At 44.0% G+C, this 22,417-nt stretch overlaps 1 protein-coding gene across 3 annotated transcripts in view; it reads left to right on the plus strand.

The window, feature by feature from the left end:
• Positions 1 to 21,965, plus strand: part of plagl2 (pleiomorphic adenoma gene-like 2) — a 46,459-nt gene extending 24,494 nt beyond the window's left edge. Inside the window, exons 2-5 of one of the 3 annotated variants that reach the window (XR_014699295.1) lie at positions 9,631 to 9,774; positions 11,073 to 11,581; positions 12,771 to 14,482; positions 17,728 to 21,965. Coding sequence is in view for 2 of the 3 variants with exons in the window: in XM_084554039.1 (XP_084410165.1) it covers positions 11,241 to 11,581; positions 12,771 to 14,250 (1,821 nt within the window). In the remaining variant the exon portion in view is untranslated. Of the gene's footprint in view, positions 1 to 9,630; positions 9,775 to 11,072; positions 11,582 to 12,770 lie in introns of those variants that run through there. The other 2 variants (XM_084554039.1, XM_084554040.1) reach the window with 2 other exon arrangements.
• Positions 21,966 to 22,417: the final 452 nt, after the last annotated feature.

Genomic DNA, 22,417 nt, shown 5'->3' on the forward strand with positions numbered 1-22,417 from the left:
ATCAAATGAATAAAATCAGAAGTAGAAATCCAATAAATAAATAAATACAATTAACAAATTGATAAAACCTTAAAAAAGTTCATCTAAAATAAGTGGGGTCTGTGTTGTTGCGTGTTTTATTGCAGTAATCCACATCTGCCATCTTGCGGGATCTTTGGGAGTGATATAAAACAATTTCCCCTTTTCTTGTCCCCGACTATTCTGACATCCTAACAGCTGTTGACCGTCTTTGGATGTAACTGGTACAAGGACAAGTTAGTTAGTTGCTCACAGTCGTCAGCAGAATAGTAACGCTGCCAATATGGCGGTGTTGTGATTGCTGGTGCAGGGAGACGTCAACTACTGGAGCTCTATTGCGCCGGTGTTTCACTGCTAAGGCTCGTTGTTGAGTTCAGTTCTTGACGCAGCTGATGCATCTTACAGATATTGATTTCATCATGAGGTATGTTTTAATTGACACAGAGAAAATGAAATACCTCTGGACACACCTACGACCAACCAGAGACACTTAGGTGACCTCAACAGCGCTTAGATGACGTATCTGACTACATCACTATTACTCTTCTCCCCATCACCACATACATCCCACCTAAACTATTTGATTAGTCTTGCAGATACACTGCATGGACAAAAAAAAAAGGTCCCGCACTCTAATATCTCGTTGGACCGCCTTTAGCTTTGATTACAGCACAAAGCTTTCTCCAGTACATCCCAGATATTCTCAATGGGGTTAAGGCCACTCTTTCACTTTGGACACATAATGTTGCTGAACCTAGACCTGAGCAACTGCAGCAACCCCAGATCATAGCACTGCCCCACAGGCTTGTACAGTAGACACTAGGCATGATGGGTGCATCACTTCATCTGCCTCTCTTCTTACCCTGATGCCCCCATCACTCTGGAACAGGGTAAATCTGGACTCATCAGACCACATGACCTTCTTCCATTGCTCCAGAATCCAATCTTTATGCTCCCTAGCAGACTGAAGCCTTTTTTTTCCCAGTTAGCCTCACTGATTAGTGGTTTTCTTAAGGCTACACAGCTGTTCAGTCCCAATCCCCTGAGTTCCCTTCACATTGTACGTGTGGAAATGTTCTTACTTTCACTATTAAACATAGCCCTGAGTTCTATTGTTGTTTTTCTTGTTCTTTGACCACATTTCTTCCTGGAAGACAATGGTTCTCCACTATCCTTCCAGTTTCTAATAATGCGTTGGACAGTTCTTAACCCAGTTTTAGTAGTTTCTACAATCTCCTTAGATGTTTTCTCTTCTTGATGCATGCCAATGATTTGACCCTTCTCAAACATGGTTGTTTAAGAAATGAGAAGCTACTCATTGCATCAGCTGGGGTTAAATAACCTGTTGCCAGCTGAAAGATAATCACCCATGCAGTAATTATCCAATAGGAGGCTCCTACCTATTTGATTAGTTAAATCCAGGTGGAGACTTTTCTTTTGGCCAGGCAGTGTATTTTGTTAGTCTGGCTTCCAGGCTCCAGTAATTCACTAACAAAGCCCGAACAGAAGACTACAAGCTAGTAAACCTTCCAGTCATGGAGAGTAACTACAAGCTGTGTAGTGCCTCTTTGTTAAGTAGGAAGGTAAAACACAAAACTCTGAGTAGCCCTGACCTTCTCTCAAAAACAAAAATAGGAGCTGTACAATTGTTCTCAGTCACTGCAACGTGACATTACTCTGATTCTGACTTCAAATACGAGCCACCACCAATATCTGCTGTTACATCCTGGTCCATTTTTACCAAGGCCATCTTTCTGAAATCAGTTTCCTTCATTCCTGACATGAAACTTGCAAGAAGGGCGATTAGTGATCCTGCATCGATGCCGGTGCACACACAGTTATTTGCGTTGATGATGATAAGTGGGAGATTCTTCTAAGACGACCTCCCAGCTGAGAGAGAGAGACAGAAAGCAGAAACCGAGCGAGAGAGTTGTCTTGTTGGTCTTTGTTTGTGGAGCCAGTTAATTTCGGAATTAGTGAAAGGAAGCAGGGGTGTACCACAGATGTCTCACTCAACTGGATGGCACCAGAGGGAGAAACGAAGCGAGGATACTGAAGGAAGATGGCCTCTTTTAAACATGTCACTGGGCTTTGATGCGGCCCATGCTCACGGGACATGTGTTACAGGGTGTGCCAGCTTGTGCGTGCACACTGTAGAAAGTGGAAGACTTGAAACTAGTCTTGATTGTTTTGATAGGTGCCTCCCAGACGTGTTCCGTCTGCGGTGACCACAGCTCGAGACGATGAGGTTCCTAATGAGAGCAGCCTGATTTCTGGCTTGTTTGAATTGGCATGCCGGACAGTAGGAAGAACTTTAAAGAATGCGTTTCAAGATGCATTCACGTACAATGCACTCGAAGTAAAACAACCATTCTGGAGTTGAATGCATGGATTTATGAAGGAGAAACAAAACACGTCATATTAATAGTTGCTGTTGTGTAATTAATGGCGGCCAACGTGAGATATCCACGACTCCTGTACTTCATTAAAGTGCCAAGTCAGATGCTATTTATAAGCTGGAAGCTAGCTATTACAGTAACTCTAATATGATGTGAAAGCAGCGTTAAACGGTAGCAGATTGTCTTTATTTTCTTCAGCAGCAGTCGACCGTGTCTTACCTGCTACAAGTCTCCGTCTCAGACCAGGAGCACGAAACACATTTTCCTCATTAGTCTGTTGAAGGAGCAGCAAAACAAACACATTCACAGAAGAAAGGAAAAGTGAACCGCTAATGTTTGTTTGCAGGCTAGGTGGCTAATTAGCCGATGAGTTGCAGAACAGTAAATAGTACATAAACACATTTAAACGTCGGTTTAGACGCTGGTGTGGTCCCCAAACCGACATCGATGGCACCAGATACGAAGCGAGTAGCGCTCCGTACTCTTCCCTGTGATCGAGTCCTTCTTGGTTAGTGCACAAGTCAAAAACGGCATCATACGTGTGTTGAGTTATCAGCCTATTTTAGTTTGCCTTTTTCGAACTAAGGTCCCGTGGTGTCCACTGCAGGGGGCGGGACTTTGGCTTGCTAAAGGCAAAGGCTTGTTTGTGCAGAGTGTGAGCGTCTGAGAGTCTGACACATTCCTAGAGTGGAATATGCAGCACGGACTCGGTGTCACCCTCAACAACCTGGCTGACCCTTGCATCCTCATCACCGGCTCGACGCGGCGCAACCAGAAAATTAACGGGATATTTACGGAGTTCTCTTCTTAGTGCCTGAGCTGTCTTTGCATATATTTTGTATTTTAAGCGCCCTCTCTACATAGTGGGTCTTTTGCGGTCGCTGAGATGAATTTTCTTGTGTTCTTGTATTTCTTTGCACACGTGAACCTCCTCAACTACAGTTCATTTAGCTTAGTTATCCCCCTTTTTATGCAGGTGCTTAGTCCGCAAGAACTTTAACTGTTCTTAGAAATAGCATTGCAGTAGTTGTGTTGTACGGCGTGCACAAGACAAAGACATAATTTCTTATGCATACTGTTGCTCTGCAAGTGAAAATCCTCCACGGTAAAGCCACTAAAACAGGAGGGTTCAAGGAGTGGCACGCTTGATGCAAAATCCTTATGACCTTAGTGGTTTTTGGAAAAGATCCTCATGTCTTCACTAGCCCCTGAAACCTAACTGCTAAACGTCAGCAAACATCCGTGTTGCTGAATGTTAGCATTAACATAAAAAACACTGCTGTGGCTAAATGTAGCTTCTGCTAGCATGGCTGGAGACTCTTAAGGCAACAAACTTGCGGCTTGAGCTGCAGACGGTCGACTCAAATGTTGTGTGGCTCGTGGAGGACGGCCCAAGAGACGACCCTTGCAGCTAGGTGCACGCTAAACGTTTAGTCTGGCCTCGCCTTTTTTCTTCTCCAGTGACACATCTAAACCTGCCTGTCTCTGCAGGCGGTAATTGTTAAACAAATGTTTCAGTTGAAAGAGCATTTGTTGACATTTTGTTAAACTGCAGGGGGAAGAGAAGCATAAATGCCCGAGAAATTGCTGGTTGTAGATTTATTCTGAAACAGAAGGAGTCAGTTTCTCTGCTCACCCACTCAGATGAATCAGTTATGGAAATACTCATTAGTTTCTCTTCACAAAATGTGTCCACGAAATAGCAAATGACGTTCCAGCAGGTTCAGGCGTCATAACGAGACGCTCGGTGGTTCCCATCATTCCCCAGCTCTGAAATCAACTGTTTACATGTTTGCGAGCCGCCAAATGTATTCATGCGTTCGTTTATTATTCATGTGTTCACTATCTATCCACCAACAGTACCATTACCGTACAGTGGATAATCTGTGCAGATGTTTGAATCATTGTTGTTATCAGCAGGAAATCGTGCATTTCACAACACATTAAAACGCCGTGGTGCAATAAATTGAGTGACAGTTAAAGGAAATTTGGCTCTTTTTCACTGGCTGGTAACAGCAGGATGAAGTCAGGAGAAGGAGGCGGCGCAGCAGTGAAGGTGTTCACTCGGTGACAGTTAGATGAGCCCTGCCTCCTCACACCCCCGGCCAGACCACAGCTATCTTTAGCCAGGACACTGGGGCAGCAGTGTTGGGTTTAAGGCCACATCCCGGGCCCTGTGTGGCAGGGACTAACTGCCGGGATAGGTGAGGGTTTGGCACGGCAGCGGGACTTCCGCTTGCTGCCCCCTGCATCCACCCACCCGCCCACCATACGCTCACCCAATGTGTGGAGCTTCACGTAAGCAAGAGAGGAACTGAAACCGGGGGTTAGATGGGAGGGAGGATGGAGGGAGAGAGGGGTTTGAGTCTGCCTTCGACAAACGATGTCTCGCTAGTTTAATGAGAATTGGCTTTTAAAATGTTTTAGCTATTGACGTACACAAGGGTCTACTAAGACTCCTCTGTGCTTAGTCATGGGCAGCCATGGGTCTGAACTCACAAGCATGCTGATTGCACATGTGCCAGGAAGTAAACTGGATGATTATTTGAATGTACAGCGCTGCTTAAAAGTTTTTAAGTCTAAATTTCTGCATAAAAATGATGTTTGATTGTCAAACATAAATCTTTTACTTTGTTTTTTCAAGAAAATTAATCATCTGTACATGTCGATGAGTTGCGTAAAGAACTGTGAAAACATGGGGGTGCTAATGTCCTGGTTTGGGCCTGTTCTGCTGCATCTGGACCAGGATGGCTTGTCCTCATTGATGGACCAATGAATTCTGAATTCTACCAGTGAACTCTAAAAGAAAATGTCAGGACATCTGTCCATGAGCTGAATGTGAAGAGAAACTGGGTCATGCAGCAAGACAACGAGAACCAAGAACACAAGTGGTTCTACAAAAGAACGATTACAGAAGAACAAGATGAATGTTTAGGAACGGCCAAGTCAAAGTCCTGACCTTAATCCAATAGAAATGTTGTGGAAGGACCTGAAGCAAGCAGTTGATGTGAGGAAACCCACCAACATCTCAGAACTGAAGTGGTTCTGTTCTGAGGAATGGGCTAAAAGTCCTCCAAGCTGCTGTGGACCACTGATATTTTCTGTTTGATGAGTTTGACTGGTAGATTCAGGAGGGTTCAGACTCTTATTTACACTTCTAATACTATCCTTCTTTAAGCGGTTGCACACACACAGTTTTCCTCTTTTTAACTTGAGGCTTTCTTTGCCTTCCAGCCAAACATCATAAACAAAGGAGCTTCTCTTCTTGCTGTCAGGAGGTCTCTATCATGTTCACATACGTCAGGTCGTAGTGTTGGTAGAAGAGCATGTAAGTTCTCTGAGTTCATAGAAAACAAGAATCGGCCTCAAGCACAACAACTCGGATCATTTCTAAACACGCCAAGCGTAGATCTGCTCTCTGAATATGAATGTGCAAAAGAAAAAGACAAGAAGGTTGAGTTGTTATGTCTCATCAGCTTGATTTTTATGACAAGGACATTGAAATTAGTGTAAAGAATTACAGGTTCCTCTCTGGGTTTTCTAAGATGAGCAGCAGACCTGGATGTTGATGATATTTCACTTGAATTTGTTTGTGAGCTGATGGTGGCCATGCTTCTTCACTAACCCTGAAGGCTCCCTAGCTTCTAGTCCTGGTCAATGTGGTTAGTAAAGCATGACCTGCCCCCCCACCATCACCCCCCTCAACCCGCCCTTGTCCCCCTTTCTCTTTCTGGAGTCACTTGTCTGGTGCAGAGACCCCTGACTCCACAGCTGCAAATGACTCCAGTTTTCCCTCTCTTTTTTTTTTTTTGTCATCATTTTATCCCCTTTTTCGTTTAGCTCGCCTCTGCACCCCCCGTCCCCCTGTATCCGCCCACCCACCCACAACCAGCTTCACTCTGCTGGGTTCTCTACCTTCCCCTTTGCTTGGTTGCAGTTATCTCCCAGGCTCTCTCAGTCCTTATCTAGCTGCTTTTATCCTTCCTTACTTCCGTTTGACAACTCCCTCCTCTGGCACCGTAACATTGTTAGAACTGCATTGTTTGCTTCACCATTGTGCTGTTTTTTTTTTTGCTTTGCAAGTAAAAGACAATAAAATGCTGAATATTATTCCTTATTTGAAATTGCATATCTAAACAACCCTGAAAGAGACGGCTAAAATATCTGGGGAAACAAAGACACTTTAAATGTTGGCGCTTTGTCGTCTGTTTGGGGTGCACAATAATCATTTTCTATATTTTAGCTGAAATGTTTGTGCAAGAGAGAACTTCAGCCACCCCTCACCCACGCTTCCCCTCTCCCCACGAGGGCGGCTGTTGTCACCTAAGCTCCGGACGCTGAACTCACTTTCTATATTTAGTTTGTTCATATAGTTTAGTCAAGCCGCTTCTGCAGCTGCAGCGTCCTGCTTTTGTTGAGTTCAGTTGTGCAGAGGGCTACCGGTCGCGCTCTGGTCCGGCTCCGGCCCCGGCTCCGGCTCCAGCCCCGGCCCCCGGCATCACGCCACCGGCGCCGCTAACTTTTCTGACAAACTTCCCTCGCATGCTAGTCAGCATGGCCGCGGCAGGCAGCTAAGGGGTTAATACCAGTCACTCAGCATGCAGGAGCCGTGGCGGGCGGGCGGGCAGGCAGGCAGTGCAGAGGCTGACCTCTGACCTCCCAGGAAAGGAATGTGGAAGCTCTTTCATCCAGGACAGAAACCAAAGACACCCGGGCGGTTGGAAAGTGGCGGTTCATTTCTGCTTTCAGCGTTTTTGATTAGGGGAAGTAAGCAGAGGCTCGAATGTGGATGTGCTGTGTTTGCTGTAGCGTCATCCTGCCATGTTGGAGTGGAGGTCCGTCCCGCTGCAGCGTGTTTGCCGCTCCGCGATCACCGCTGCAGTGACGGCGAAGTGGTTGGAAATGGCTGCAGTTGCGCTGTTTGTTCTGGCGGAAAGCCCCGGTTATGAAGCGCTGCGTGCTCTGACCTATAACCTGCTACCTCTCTATGTGCAAGTGTTGTGTAGTTATGTAACCGACAAGATGGTCGGTGTGGCTCGTTGCACCATTCAGGGATTCCTTCATGAAGTTTTTTTGCTTTTAATTTGTGAAATTTTAGAAAACTTTAGAGAAGGGTTCCCTGAAATATTAAAAAAAAAAACTTTAAGTGCAGAGTTCACTATTAAATCTGTGTCTTTTAACCAATTGAATCTAACTGCACTCCTGTCTTTTTCTTTTATGTCTTTTATTTACCACTTTTTAGGACTTGCTGCCACTTTAATGATGTTTTTGACACATTAGTACGTCCCTGCAATTAAAATTCAAGCGACAGGACAATATTTAATTACAGAATTAGACTTAGCGTAGCTCAAACACGCAAATTAGACACAAACATCAAATTAAAACGTGTGAGTTTATTCAAATTTGCACGTATGACAAGCTATACTGCCTCTGGTAGAGTGGACTTTACTAAATATTTAAAAATAAAAGTCAATATTCCGTGTACATACGTTAAAAACTCTATAGCTACGAGTTGTTTAGGCTCTGGTTCAGGCCCCGGGTTCATCCATGTGTGAAGTTCCCGCTGCACATGGCTCGTCACGGTGTGTCCTTTGTGCTCAGGCTCTAGTTGGGTTTATTTCTGTGACTTGACAATATGGATTCTCTCCATTGTCCCGGGCCCTGCCGATTCCGTGCTCTCGCCTTTGTGTGTGTGTGTGTGTGTGTGTGTGTGTGTGTGTGTGTTCGGCGCCTTGCGTGTGCGCGGTGCGTTCGCCCCGTCATATGTGATATTCTATGCAGAGGAGAGAGGCGGCGCGGCACGATTCAGGCCAGGAATGTGCGATGTGGGTAGGCCGTACAATAGAGCCGGGCTCCCTGAGGGTGGTCAATGGGACGGGTGTCACCCCCCTGCACCCTCCCCGCTGGGTGATGACCACCGCAAAACGCTACAGCTGTCAGGTCCTCTTAACTAGCGCTGTAAACACACATACATTACGGGGACGCATGTGCGCGGCGAGGCGTACGTGAGCACACATGCCCGCTTGTGCTTAAACCTTATCTTACAATAATAATCACACACAGGCAGCCAGCTCTCATATGTGCATGTTTTAGCCACAACCTGTGGATACGTGTGTGTGTGTGCCTGTGTTTGGATGTAAACAAGTCTAAGAAGCCTCTGTAGAAGCACTCAAGGCAGAGTCCAGCATATTTGTTGTGTTTCTTAACTCACTGACCTCTCACACAGAAAGGATGCCATTACATTTGGAACTGTGAACGTATGCGCAGACCTTCTGTGTGTGTGTGTTTGAGTGTGTTGAGTGTGTGCGTCCTGCTACACACGGCCACATGTGTTTACCGTGCTCGAACGCACCCTCGGTTCACGTGACTGACTCCGGGGGAGCACGGCTGACATTGCGACCGGCCTTCGCGTCCGCTCAACCTTGGACTTAGCCGCCGCGTTAGCTAGCGGGGCGGGTCGCAGAGGTCACCGAGGGTAAATAAGGGAATGCAGAGATGACACAGAGTTCAGCCGGAGAGTTGTTTTTTTTTTTTTCCCAGCCACACACGTTGACATAGTTGACGTCCCGTAGCTGCCACGGTGCAGGTTTCCATTAGCTCGTCATTATTTCGCTTTCATTTTTTCTGGAATCTGAATTCAGGGTGACATGTAGAGCTGGTTCCAGGAAGCCTGAGCTCGTGGCGTAAACACACTCGCCCCGCTCGCCTTCGTTCTCCCACCTATCGCACATCGCCCCCCCCCCCCCCCCCCCCCTTTGCCTTTCCCCCCTGAGGCTGGTTGTGAGTGTTTCAGTTTTCCCAAGGATTTCAGGAGCCTTATCCAGCTTCATAACAAGTACATACATGTACACACAAACACACCCACAATGCTCGCTGTGTGCGCCGCGCTGTCATCCGCAGACATGCACGATGAGGGACGAGGCCGTGTAATTGCGTTTTACAGTCGCGTACGGCTGTACAAACAGAGGTGTCGTGCTCTGACTGTGATTGAGGATCATCATTCACAAAACTGTTTTTTGCTAATCTTCTTCAGTTCCTTTCATGTCCATCAGACTTGCTGTTCAGCTCCCCCTAGTGAGCTCAGGGTAGACTCAGCAAGTGGCGTATTGTGTGGGGTTCAGGTGAAGCCTGTTGGGGTTTACATAGTGGTGTTTTAAGTTATTGTATGCATGCATGCAAAAGACTAACGGAGTACCTTTCGCTCTCCTTACAGGACGGTAAAGATGCAGAGCAGTATTTCCCACTCACCGCCAACCATAGCTGTTGGGACCGGGTGAGGAGGAGAGGACACGAGAGTAAAAGGCGAGGAGCGTGAGAGACGAGGAAAGTGGAGAGAAAGAAGGATTTTGACGAACAGGTAAGTCACTCCATTTATATAGCACATTTAAAAAGAACAGAACCCAAAGTGCTTTCCAGTCAGGGCAGATAAAAACATCTGCCTCCACAATACAGTAATGCACAGTATAATACAATAACAATGAAGCACCAGGCCAAAGCCAAAACAATAAAATAAAAGTACAAAATAATAAAATAAAAGTACAGCAAGGGAGTGGGTAAAATACAACAGGAAAACAATAAAAGTCAGTTTAAAGTTCAGACATAACTAAAAGCAAGAGAAAAGAGGTAGCACTTTAAATGAGATTCAAAACAGTCGATAGTGGAGCAGGACTTAATGTGGGACAGGAGACTATCCCAGAGTTTTGGAGCAGCAACTGAAAAAGCCCGTTGACCTTTAGATTTAAAGAGGAACTACCGTTTTTTTACAACCTGGACCTTATTTCTGGCATAAAATACGATCGTGTGTCCATATAGTGGGAGTGACTGGGGCACCGAAAAGCAGCCTCTAAATAACACATTATCTGCCACCAAACTCGTTCATTTCACCAATATTTTGTTATGATACGCTAGTGCTATTCCCCGTTGAGTCGGGAGTTACCTGTTATCTATTCGCGGACGTGCAGCGGTTTGTTGTTCTTTGTCCAGCTGTTCCTCTCTCTGCCTCCACATCCTCCTTTCAACGAGCTCCTCATCCATATACGCAGGCTCAAAACGGTAAGGACGTCCATCGTAAACAAAGTCGTCGTCCACAACCTCAGAATTGGAAAAATATTCAGCCATGTTGCAAAAAAAATAGCAGTAGCAAATTACAGGTTAACAAGAGATGACATCATCCAGGTCAGAGGTTAATAGGTCAATCTATAGACCTCGGATGATGATAACAGATAACTCTGGACTCAATGGAGAATAGCACTAGCGTATCATAACAAAATATTGGTGAAATGAACGAGTTTCGCGGCAGATAATGGGTTATTTAGAGGCTGTGTTTCGGTGCCCCAGTCACTCCCACTATATAGATATATGCTGCGCTCTGCTGGATGTAAATATCGTCCGAACAACTCCAAATAACACCAAAGTTATAAGGGTGAGTAAACGATCGTATTTTATGCCAGAAATAAGGTGGTGTGGCTATGTTTCTTCAGCAGCTGCATTCTGCACTAGTTGCAGCTGAGAAAGGGTTAAAAATTCAGAGAGGAATCCAAGAAAACACCAAGACTTTTAACTTCTGGTGGCTGAATTAGTCTTAAAGAGATTCCAGCGTTACCGCAAACTTGATAAGAGCCTCTATCAAAGCCTGTCTCCTCTGTCTCACCACAGATTTCGGCTTACCTCAATGTTTCTGCTGGATCGCTGGCCCTTCCCGTGAGCTGTCAGTCGCCCTCTTTTACGACAGTTCCCGCACCCAACCCGCAACGTCCCACGTCGAGCCTGCGAGGCAGGGGAGCCACCAGTGAATTTTCATGGCAGCGGCACTCTAGGGCTGCCATGGCAGCTGCTGCCGCCGATGCCTCACACCGTATTACCGCACTGACGCCGGAGGAAGAGGGACGACGGACCGCCGCCAAGCTGTTTGGGAGCGCCGCCCCGCTTCCACGGACAGAGAGAGAGAGAGAGCGAGAGAGGGGGAAAGAGAGGGAGAGGGAGAGGGAAGAGGAAGGAGAAGAGGTAGGAAAAGTGAGCGGGAACGAGTGTTTGGTGTGCGGGGCCCTGTTCGCCTCACAGGAGAAGCTCCGGCTCCACGCTTTGAGTCACACGGGAGAGAAACCCTTCCACTGCTCGCAGCCACACTGCCCCAAGGCCTTCAGCTCCAAATACAAACTCTTCAGGTACTGAGTATTAATCACACCGCTCAGTTCACATCCTTTTACATAGACTTACACGCACGCCGTCCCCAAAGACTCACTTCACAGTTTCTACTTTTAACGTGTGTGAACATGAAGAGGTAGGAACTGAAATGAACCAAATCAGGTCTTTGAAAGCAAATCTGAAAAATGTCACCCACTGATGGACCCAAATCAACTGTGACTCTGTTAATCTGTTCCAATCGGTGGTTGAACAACTTGTTGTCTCTTCACGTCGTCTGATGCATGCACAGAAAGAATGGAAATTATTCCAGCCAGAGGAAAAACTGATAGTTCCCTATACAAGGAATTATAAAAGCTTTATACCACCCCTTTCAACCCTGCAGTTTGGTCCAGTCCGCTCCTACCTGAGGCATTTTATTTGGATTGGGCTATTACTGTGATTTTTAGTGGAATACTAGTGTAAATTAAGCAAATTGTACAGGAACATAGTTCATACCAAAATACTCACAGTGCAGCTTAAAAGCATTTGTGAAATATAATTCTTGTGCATTTGTTTATTCAAGAAAACACCAGGCCTTCCAGTGAGAAAGCCGGCCCCTCGCCTAGCGGGGATGGCCCCTCCACACCGGTCCCAGCTCAGAACCACTTCAGTTCTGACAACCTTTAGCCGTGTCATCATACACTTCTACAAACATGAGTTGTGAAGATCAGACTGAGACAAATCCATGACTTTTTAAAACCTAAACGAGACGCTGAGCGACAGCTGAGTCTCATTACACTAATTGGAATCACTTCAGAACGGATGGAGTCTATTTTGGCCTAGAAATGAACTTACAGATATGTAATATTGGCTAATTTTCCCGAAAAAAATAATACAATAAGTATAATATTTTTGTTCTTTCTCATCTTCTGATGTTTTGAGTCATTTCTGGGTGGCACTGTAAACTATACTGCAATGTGGTGGCTACAGGTGAACATCTCACAAGGTGGCGTACAGTTTCTATGTGTATATAGGCACATATCGGTGATGCAACCGTTGAATAGCAACTAAACAGTCTAGAGGCGAAAGGGACCTGAAACTGAGCTAGAAAGACTAAATATTGATTGTCAAGAGCATGACTCCATTTATGGTCTGATTGCAGGAATGCATCCGTCACTTTTGACCACACAACTTCGTCTAAAACCTGTCACTGTTTCCTGGTCTTTGCAGGCATATGGCCACACACTCTCCACAGAAGACCCATCAGTGCTCATTCTGTGAGAAAATGTTTCATCGCAAAGACCACCTGAAGAACCACCTACAGACCCATGACCCCAACAAGGAGGCCTTCAAGTGTGAGGAGTGTGGGAAGCACTACAACACCAAGCTGGGATACAAGCGGCATGTGGCCATGCACTCCGCCACCGCGGGCGACCTGACCTGTAAGGTGTGCATGCAGAGCTACGAGAGCACGCCTGTTCTCCTGGAGCACCTCAAGAGCCACTCTGGGAAATCCTCAGGCGGCACCAAGGAGAAAAAGCATCCGTGTGACCACTGCGACCGTCGTTTCTACACACGGAAGGACGTGAGACGGCACATGGTGGTGCACACGGGCCGAAAGGACTTTTTATGCCAGTACTGTGCCCAGCGCTTCGGCAGGAAAGACCACCTGACAAGACACGTTAAGAAGAGCCACTCGCAGGAGCTGCTGAAGATCAAGACAGAGCCTCCGGATATGTTAGGTCTTTTAGCAACGGGGTCTCCACCGTGCTCCGTGAAGGAGGAGCTCAGCCCCATGATGTGCAGCATGGGGCCCAACAAAGACCCCATGATGGGCAAACCGTTCCCCACTGGGGCCCCTTTTCCGATGGGCATGTACAACCCTCACCACCTCCAGGCCATGTCTAATTCCGGAGTGGGTCACCCGCACCCATCCCTGATGCCCAGTTCCTTGTCTGCAGCTATGGGGATGGGCTGTCACATGGAACCCCCTGCATCTCTTCACCCACACTCCCATCACCACCACCACCACCACCACCACCATCACCACCATTCCCCTCCACTGCCCCCACACCACCAGCCTCCGGCTCCCCAGCAGCAGCACCAGCCCCAGCCAGCGCCCAAATACCAGCTGGGATCTACCTCATACCTGCTGGACAAGCCCTTGAAAGTGGAGATGGAGAGCTTCCTCATGGATCTGCAGAGTGGCTTGCCGGGCCCAGTTCACTCTGCAGAGCCCCATGCTGCTGCCTCGTCCCCGAAGGACGGACTGGAGCCCACCTCGGGTCTGACGGATGAGCTTTGCGGGGATCCCCTCCTGTCCAAGAGCCCCGTGGTGATCGCTGAGTCTCTGTGTGCTGCTAACATGGACTTCTCCCACCTGCTGGGGTTCCTGCCCCTCAACTTGCCTCCGTACAGCGCCCCCATGAGCACGGGCGGGCTGGTCATGGGCTACACCTCATCTGCGACCTCTTCCTCTTCTTCCTCATCTTCCTCATCTCTGCAAGCCGCCGAGCCCCACATCGCAGGAGTTGCCGCGGCAGCAGCTGCAGTCACCACAGCACCTCTTACCTCTTTGCAACCGCAACCTCAGGAGCAGCAGAGCTCCGGCGGGGGTCTGGGCCTCGGACCCCTGCACCCCCTCCCACCAGTGTTCAGTTCCAGCCTTAGTACCACCACACTGCCTCGCTTCCACCAGGCCTTCCAGTGAGAAAGCCGGCCCCTCGCCTAGCGGGGATGGCCCCTCCGCACCGGTCCCAGCTCAGCATGGATATTTCTGGCTGTGGTCCTGTTAATGGGTCTGATCAAAAAAAATAAAAGTTAGAATAATACACAAAAGAACACTTAGAAGCCTTAAATGAAAGTGCACACGAAAGCTTTTGATTGATCCCTAAAAGAAAGTTGAAACCCCTTTAAGCTAAAAAAAGAAAAAAAAGGCAAAGGTGAGAAAAGAAGTTGAAGCAGCGTTTATTTGGGCTTTTTTTAATTTTTCTCCTTACTCCTTATCCTATAGCTATAACAATGTATTAACCCATGTTTTATTTTTTAAATTTCCATTTACTTCCCCTTTACCTCCTCCCAATCCCATCCCCCCTCTTCCATCCCTTATTTAGTAATATAGAAGGCAGCATCAGTAGGCCAAAAGGCGTGGTACTGCATACTTTCTAAAGTAATAATGTAAAAATTGAAAAAAGGAAAAAAAAGTCAAAGATAATTATTATTATAATTTTTTTTTTTTTTTTTTTTTTAGTGAAGATTATCTGTCTTGTTGTGACCCAGAAAAACATATAGTTTGAAGTGGTTATTTTGTTTTTACTTTAATTTCTCTTTTTCCAAATGTTAGAACATGGTAGAGAACGTGTCTCATCTTGAGTTTCGGCCTAAACTGTCACGATTAATTGAAAGGAACGAACCCAATATTCTTCTCTAGGACGGCCACGAAAGCAAGAAAGGTGCTCCTCGAACAAACAAACAATATATTATATTAAAATATATATATGTGTGTGTAGAGAGAGAGAGAGTCCTGTTAGCTGGCTATCACACACATGTTTAAAGGAAAGAAATAGAAATTAATAGACAGTGTGTGTCACGCTGTTCCTCAAGAGAAGCACTTTTTCTTTTTAAACTAAATTAGCAGAAGGCACTTCACCTTTTGTCTCCTTCCCCCGTGACTTCTAGAGGTTTTCACCGCCTGAGTCGGAGACCCCTCCACGATAAGCTGCAGCCGTTTCTCAGCTGCACGACACATCCCTCGTAATAATTCTGGAATAGGATACCGACAAAAAAACAAACAAACAAACAAAAAAAAGATGCATCATCATCATCATGATCCCGATAAACCCTGACATATGTGAATGGCAGAAAGAAAAAAAAAAGAAATACAGTGACAGATGAGGATAATGTGTTAAAGAATGTTATTGCAGTGTACGAAATATCTCAACAAAAAAAAAAATGAATATTATTATAATTGCTTTTTATCTCAGTAAGGAGTATTTTTTAGGTAGCCTTTATTAAAACTAAGTGATGATGTTTTTTGATGTCTGGCAGGTTTACATTTGTGTGTATCTTGCATTATTTTTTATTTTTTTTTGAGCAAACTAAATGGATGAAGTATTAGCTTTCTCTCCTCCCCTCAGCTTTCTCTGTCACATCCAACCTTCACCTTTTTACGTGTACTTGAGATAGCGTAGCGGAATCAGAACTGTGGATGGGAAATATATTTATAGAGGGCTGTTAGTAGGGCCCAGTAATCAGTTAGGATCTGAACTAGGTAGACTGTGTCATAGGGATGCTGACATGGGTGGCCCATGAATCATGACTGTAGGTGTAGAATATATATCTATATAAACCCTGGGCTGTGGTGATTTCTGTCTACGCTCAGTGGTTCTTGGATGTTTGAACCATTCACCACCAGCCTATAAGAACCTGAGCCCAAAGTTAACCTAAGCCTCAAAGTCAGATAGGTGCTCCTCATCTTAAAGGGTCATTTCAGTTCATTTAAACCTGGATTATTTCCCATTATCGCGGCTATTGGTGCTCCGTAGGTCACTCTAACGTTCTGTAGACGTCTGTGAAGGCTCTCAGTCATCCGGGGCGCTGTGTATGTCCCAAAACGCATAAGTTAGGCGAAGAGCGCGAGTGTCCCGCAGGATTTTTTTTACATGAATGAAAGACGAAGATGATGAGCAGCAAATCGCCTGCACGTCCACATGTGCATGCCGGTTGGTTTTCATGTATCAGCCCTCGTATTGTCCTCCGGGTCAAATGTGGTCGGCCTCGAATGTTAAATGTGGCCTTCTGCCCATGAATTCTGCAAAGACGTGTCCGGTGCATTGGTAATTAGTTGAAAAGAAGTTGACTAAATATGGATGATACATTTTACTTTTTATTTTACAAATAGTCAAACAGAACAGGTCAGTTGCATGGTCATTACGAGGGTTATGGCTGATCTGTGGTTCTGCATCGGTGCAGAGGGAAAGGATTGAGCGTATGTGAATTCAACCAATGCACAAGCACATGTGTGCATTCTGGCCAGGTCTATTTATACCCGGTTTCACTCCACTACCAAGAAGATCTTTGTCTGGTCTTCTCCTCTCGTCTTTTGGCTTCTGTCTAACGTTTAATTGAGTTCCTTGCCTGTGAACTCCAGTAAATATGAGACTTAGGCGGAGTTTATGCATCTGCAAGACTAGGCGGTGTAACCTACGTAGCTTACGCCGGTACGCTCGTCAGTCTGGCTCGTCTTTCTACGTCCTGCTTCATTTCACTGCAGAGGTGGAAAAGCAGCCGAAAATACTAAAGCGTAGCTACATTTCTGGTGAGGATAACTGACGCAGGAGCCTAAACCGCGTATTACAGTGTCATTCTCATTGTCTCATGGTTGTTGGAGATCCTTGATGCAGTTCAGGTCTAGTCAAACTCAATTCTCATCAGAATATGAGTCTGGTAACATGCTATTTCGATTTAGTGATGGGGCATGTGTCAACCAGTAACGAAAAAAAATACCTCTGCAGGCAACTGAACAGTCCTTCAACCAGTCAGTGCAACGAAGTGTTTGACGTTAAGCAACTAAGTTGTTGTAGCAGACTCTAAACAGCTTGCCTCTCTGATAGTGGCAATTTCATGGTGCTCAAACGACGTATACAACTTCTTGCTGTTGCTCTTCAGACGACGTGATTGGCCTGTTGGCCTGGTGGAGCGGTTCCAAACTCCAAAACTTAAGGTCTGGCAGCTAATGTCAGCGTTTACCGCCAGTCAGCCTTGGGAATGAGGATTTAAAATGACTCATAATGATTTTTGGAGAGTTGCTAGACCGTGATATAGTCTCTTTTTTTTTTTTTTTTTTGCGTAACTTCACCAGGAAATACACCAGGTTGAAATAAACCGAAGTGATCCTTTTGTAGGTTTGTCTGTGGCGTGACCGACACTGACAAATCAGTTCACGTTTTACTCCGATCATAGAAGAAGATCCACCTACTCTCCCACCCACCCACCGAGTACAAACCAAGAAATAAAAGAGAAAAAAAAAAAACAGGAAAAACATAGCACATAAAAATGAAAACTAAAAAATAAAACACATATTGCTGCTTTTAGCTACGGTTGTTGAAGAATGACAACTGTAGACCACTAGAACATTTCAGTTTTGTTTTTCTTTAATTTTTAATTTTTTTTTTTTTTTTTTTGCAAGATGGACAGCGAGCTGAAAACATGCACAAACTGAACCAACAAAGTGTTCATCAGCCCCGGCCCCCCCATCCCATCCCATCCCATCCCATCCTCCTCTTCCTCCTCCTCCTCCTCGTCCTCCTCTTTCAGCTGCTTCGTAGAGTCAAAGGAAAAGGGTCTGAAATCGCGGCGATATCCCGACAAACGTAGTCGGCAGAATCCCCCGGTCTTTGACATTCAAAGCGAAAGGGGGGTCGACGTGTGACCGACTGCACGACTCAGGGTATCGCTCATGGTCATATATTTGTTTTTTTGTTTTTTTTTTTCTTTTTCGTTTGTTGTCATATGATATGTTATTTTCTGTTTGTTAAAAAAAAAAAACAAAAACAAAAAAACAGGACCTCGTAAGAAAAAAAAAGAAAAAAAACAACACAACACATCACCTCATTTTTATTTGTTTTTGTTTTTCTTACAAAAAACCTCGGGAGAAGAAACTACATTTTTGCACAATTGCTTTTTTTGACGACGATGTTACGAGTGTTACGGGAATTTGTTCATACTGTAGGATGAGAGACCCCCGATGATGAGCAGCTGTGCTTTTTGAAAGGCAAAAAAATTATATATAAAAAAAACACCGCTTGGCCCTTTCAGACTGTTTCGCTTCATCGCTAAAAAAAGAAAAGAAAAAAATTTATATATAATCCAAGTTTTGAACTAATTTGAAGCTTATTTTACACTTATTAGTCTCCCCCCTGGAAAATAAAGTCGTTATTTTGATGATGACTTCCTGTAAAATGATCAAAACTGATTTGATCCTAAATACGTTAGCTGTCTGCACCTTTCTGAGAATCGCTATATTTTAAAAAAACAAAAAGGCAAGATTTACATTTGATCTTTATTATGAGCTTAAAATAAATAATTAAAAAGAAGTAGTTCTTAAGAAAACCCCTCTTGGCTTAAGCCTAATCTGTAGCAATCAAATTGAGCATTTATATTTTTGTAAACAAATATTCATTTTTGTCCTAAAGAACAAAAAATAAAAATTATATAAAAAAATAAAAGTAAAGGAAAAGCTTTTGAATGCATGAAGTTTGTCCTCCCTGGGTTTCTGTGAGCTAATCTGAATTCTAGCACTTTCAACCTTTAAAAAAAAAAAAAGAGAGAGTATTTTTTTCTTTTAATATTTCAGCTTATATGTTCATATGTTTTTAATTTTGTATTGATCCTGTATATGTATGTGCCATTAGTTTTATGTGTAGACTTTATCAACCTTTTGTGTATTTCTCTTCTCCAAAAGAATAACAGTATTTTTGATATACTTTTCACTAATATCCCTTTACATAAAAAAAAGAAAAACCCTACCCCTTTTCCTTTCAAAGTTTTCTTTTTATTTTTTTTTGGGGGGGTGGAGGGGTAATCAGCATTGCCTTCTCTCTCTCTCTCTCTCTCTCATTAATTTATCTAATCAAACTCTACAGCCAAGCGCTTTAAGGGAATAGCAGCAGTGTATCTGTTTTTCGGAGGCGGTGACAAACAGGACGGTTGTCAGCAGCGCGTCAAAGCCACAGCTCAACCACAAGTTGCCACTGGCAGCCGGTTGCGACAGAGATCCATCTGCAGGGGCCATTTTTAGACAACGTAACTGAACAAAAAGAAAATGAAGTCCGGGGCGACCCCAAAATATAGCACTTAGCGCTAACAGCCACCGTCCCAGAGCCGGTTGTCCCTGCTGCCAAAAGTAAGAACTTCAGGCTCTTGTTGAGTCGGCGGTTTGGTTTCCGTCGTTGTTCAGTTCAGTTGGTGTTCGACTATCACAGCGTTGCTTTAAATGATCGAGCGGCTGAAAAAGAGCATCTTTAAAACGTGGAAGCGTGGTCTGGCTGTGCTCGTAGCTGTCAACTGACAACTGATCTGGTGTTTGCTCATTTATTGCCAAGAAAAGAAAGTTTCTTGTTTATGGTTAATAAAAAAAAAAAAAAAAAAAAAAAAAACTGGAGGCAGGGAGTAAAACATCCCGCGTTTCTGATAGCAACTCTAAAATTTGTGAAATTACAGGATGTGGTTTAGCAGAACAAACCAAAGCAGTGAGCAAATACACCCAAATCAACGTTCTAACTGTTCTTTCTGCATCACTGCAATCCAGTGATAGTGGTCTGAACATTACTCATAGTACCCAGCTACCTGGGGTTTACAACAGATCATCAGCAAACTGTCCGTAAAGAAGTGAATGCAGGAGACTGCCGTGTTCAGCAGATACCCGTAACTAAACGTTTCCGGTAACTGCCGAACAGTCGTCTACAGTGGCTTGGAGGAATTTTATACGGAAGCCGAGAACGGCCATGGATTTTTTTTTTTTTTAATGCACTGTTATATCGTGAAAACGACTTATTAATTTGTTATCTCGAGATAACAGTTTGTTTTCTCAAGATAACAAATTAATTATTTTATTATCTCGAAATAACAAAGATCGTTATCTCGAGATAACAAATTATTTCTTTATCTCAAGATGACGAATTAATTATTTCGTTATCTCGAAATAACAAATTATTTCGTTATCTCGAGATAACTAATTAATTCCTAATGTGTTTGCCTTGACTTCAAACTAATGCGCTGCCACAGCTTCCGTAGCTAACCTGGCAGAAGCCGTTCATGGCAGCGCATTAGTTTGAAGTTAAGGCGAACACATTAGAAATTAATTCGCTATCTCGAGATAACAAAATAATTTATTCGTATCGAGATAACGAATTAATAAGTCGTTATCATGATATAACAAAGATCGTTATCTCGAGATAACAAATTATTTCGTTATAACAATTGACGAATTAATTATTTTGTTATCTCGAAATAACAAAGATCGTTATCTCGAGATAACAAAGATCGTTATCTCGAGATAACAAAGATCGTTGTCTCGAGATAACAAATTATTTCATTATCTCGAGATGACGAATTAATTCCCAATGTGTTCGTCTTGACTTCAAACTAATGTGCTGCCACGAAGTTACCAGGTTAGCTACAGAAGCCGTGTAAGTGCATTAGTTTGAAGTCAAAACGAACACATTAGGAATTAATTCGTCATCTCGAGATAACGAAATAATTTGTTATCTCGAGATAACGATCTTTGTTATTTCGAGATAATGAAATAATAAATTTGTTATCTTGAGAAAACAAACTTTGTTATCTCGAGATAACGAATTAACAAGTCGTTATCACGATATAACATAAAAAAAGAAAATCCATGGCCGCTCTTGGCTTCCGTAATTTTAGCCCATTCTGTCAGTTCTGAGATGTTAGTAGAACTGCTTCCACGACATTTCTATTGGATTATGGTCAGGACTTTGACTTGGCCGTTCCTAAACATTCATCTTGTTTTTCTTTAACCGTTCTTTTCTGAGAAAATTCGACTTAACAAGAGGATTTTAAGAGGAAAAAGTGCATTTTTGAATTAACCATTAGAAAGTTTTATATTTTCTTGTTTTGGCAGAAATGGGCTTCCATAGTTTGCGCTGAGACTAAAAGCTGAAACCTCTGATTTTTTGTTCTGTTTCCCGGGCTTGGCCGTAGCTCCATTACCTCGACCTGCACCTACTAGGGATGCACTTATCCTCACCTTTTCCTCTTTACTAGTAGGTGCAGTACACACACACACACACACACACACATACACACACATTTTAAGGGAATCTGTTCATCCGTTTAAACCTGAGAAAAGCTGATTTGATTTTTAATAATGCTATCTTTCTCGACCCTCTCTTCTTTTTGTTTTTGCTTTTAGTAAGAGAAACTGGGTACTGTCTGGTGCAGGCAACATCCACATGTAGTTTTATATATTTCTAGCATTCCAACCTCTTTATGTATCTTGTTTAGTGACATAGCCTATTTTATTTTTATCACTTGCTATTACAGCCACCTCTGAAATAAACAAGGTGAAAGAAAAAAAGAAAGAAAAAAAAAAGGTGAACGAAAATTGCATTCACTCACACTATGTTATATAGCACGGAGTTTATCAACTACAGGGAGTTCTATACATGACGTGGCTCGGAGAAAGAAAGACGACGAGAAGTCTCGCTTTTTGTTACATATCTCACATGCAATCAGTCGCTGCAATGTCAACATGACAGATTTATATATTGGTTGATCCAAAGAGATGATGAACACAACAACAGAACTATTGACTTATTGTACAGTACAGTGTATCTTTGATTTGTCATGTGTTATGTTGAAATGATTAAAAGACAAACCAGCGGTTTCATACCTGCTCTGGATTCGTTTTATTTGTTTGGACGTTTTCTTCTTCTGCTTAAACTTTAACTTTACAGGTGAGTGTCTGGTCATTAACTTGTGAGTTTCTGACTCGTATCACCATCAGGTGTTCCTAATTATTTAAACCCCAACGTCCCACCAGTCTTTAGAACTGAAGAAGCTACTTGGAAGAAACATCTTCAAGAAACTCCAGTTACCCTGTTACTCAGTTGAGCTTGTTCTTTGGAAAACGGGTCTCTAAATATAATCCATATACACCAATTAGCCACAACATTATGACCACTGACAGGAGAAGTAAATAACATCGACCATCTTGTGACAATTCAATGTTCTGCTGGGAAACTTCTGGACCTGGCATTCATTGGTGTGGATGTTACTTAGACATGTAGCACCCACCTAGACCAGACCAGGCACCCCCACCCCATAGCAATGACACTCCTGGATGGCAGCAG

The sequence above is a fragment of the Chelon labrosus genome (assembly GCF_963514085.1).
Source record: "Chelon labrosus genome assembly, chromosome: 10".
NCBI lineage: Eukaryota > Metazoa > Chordata > Actinopteri > Mugiliformes > Mugilidae > Chelon > Chelon labrosus.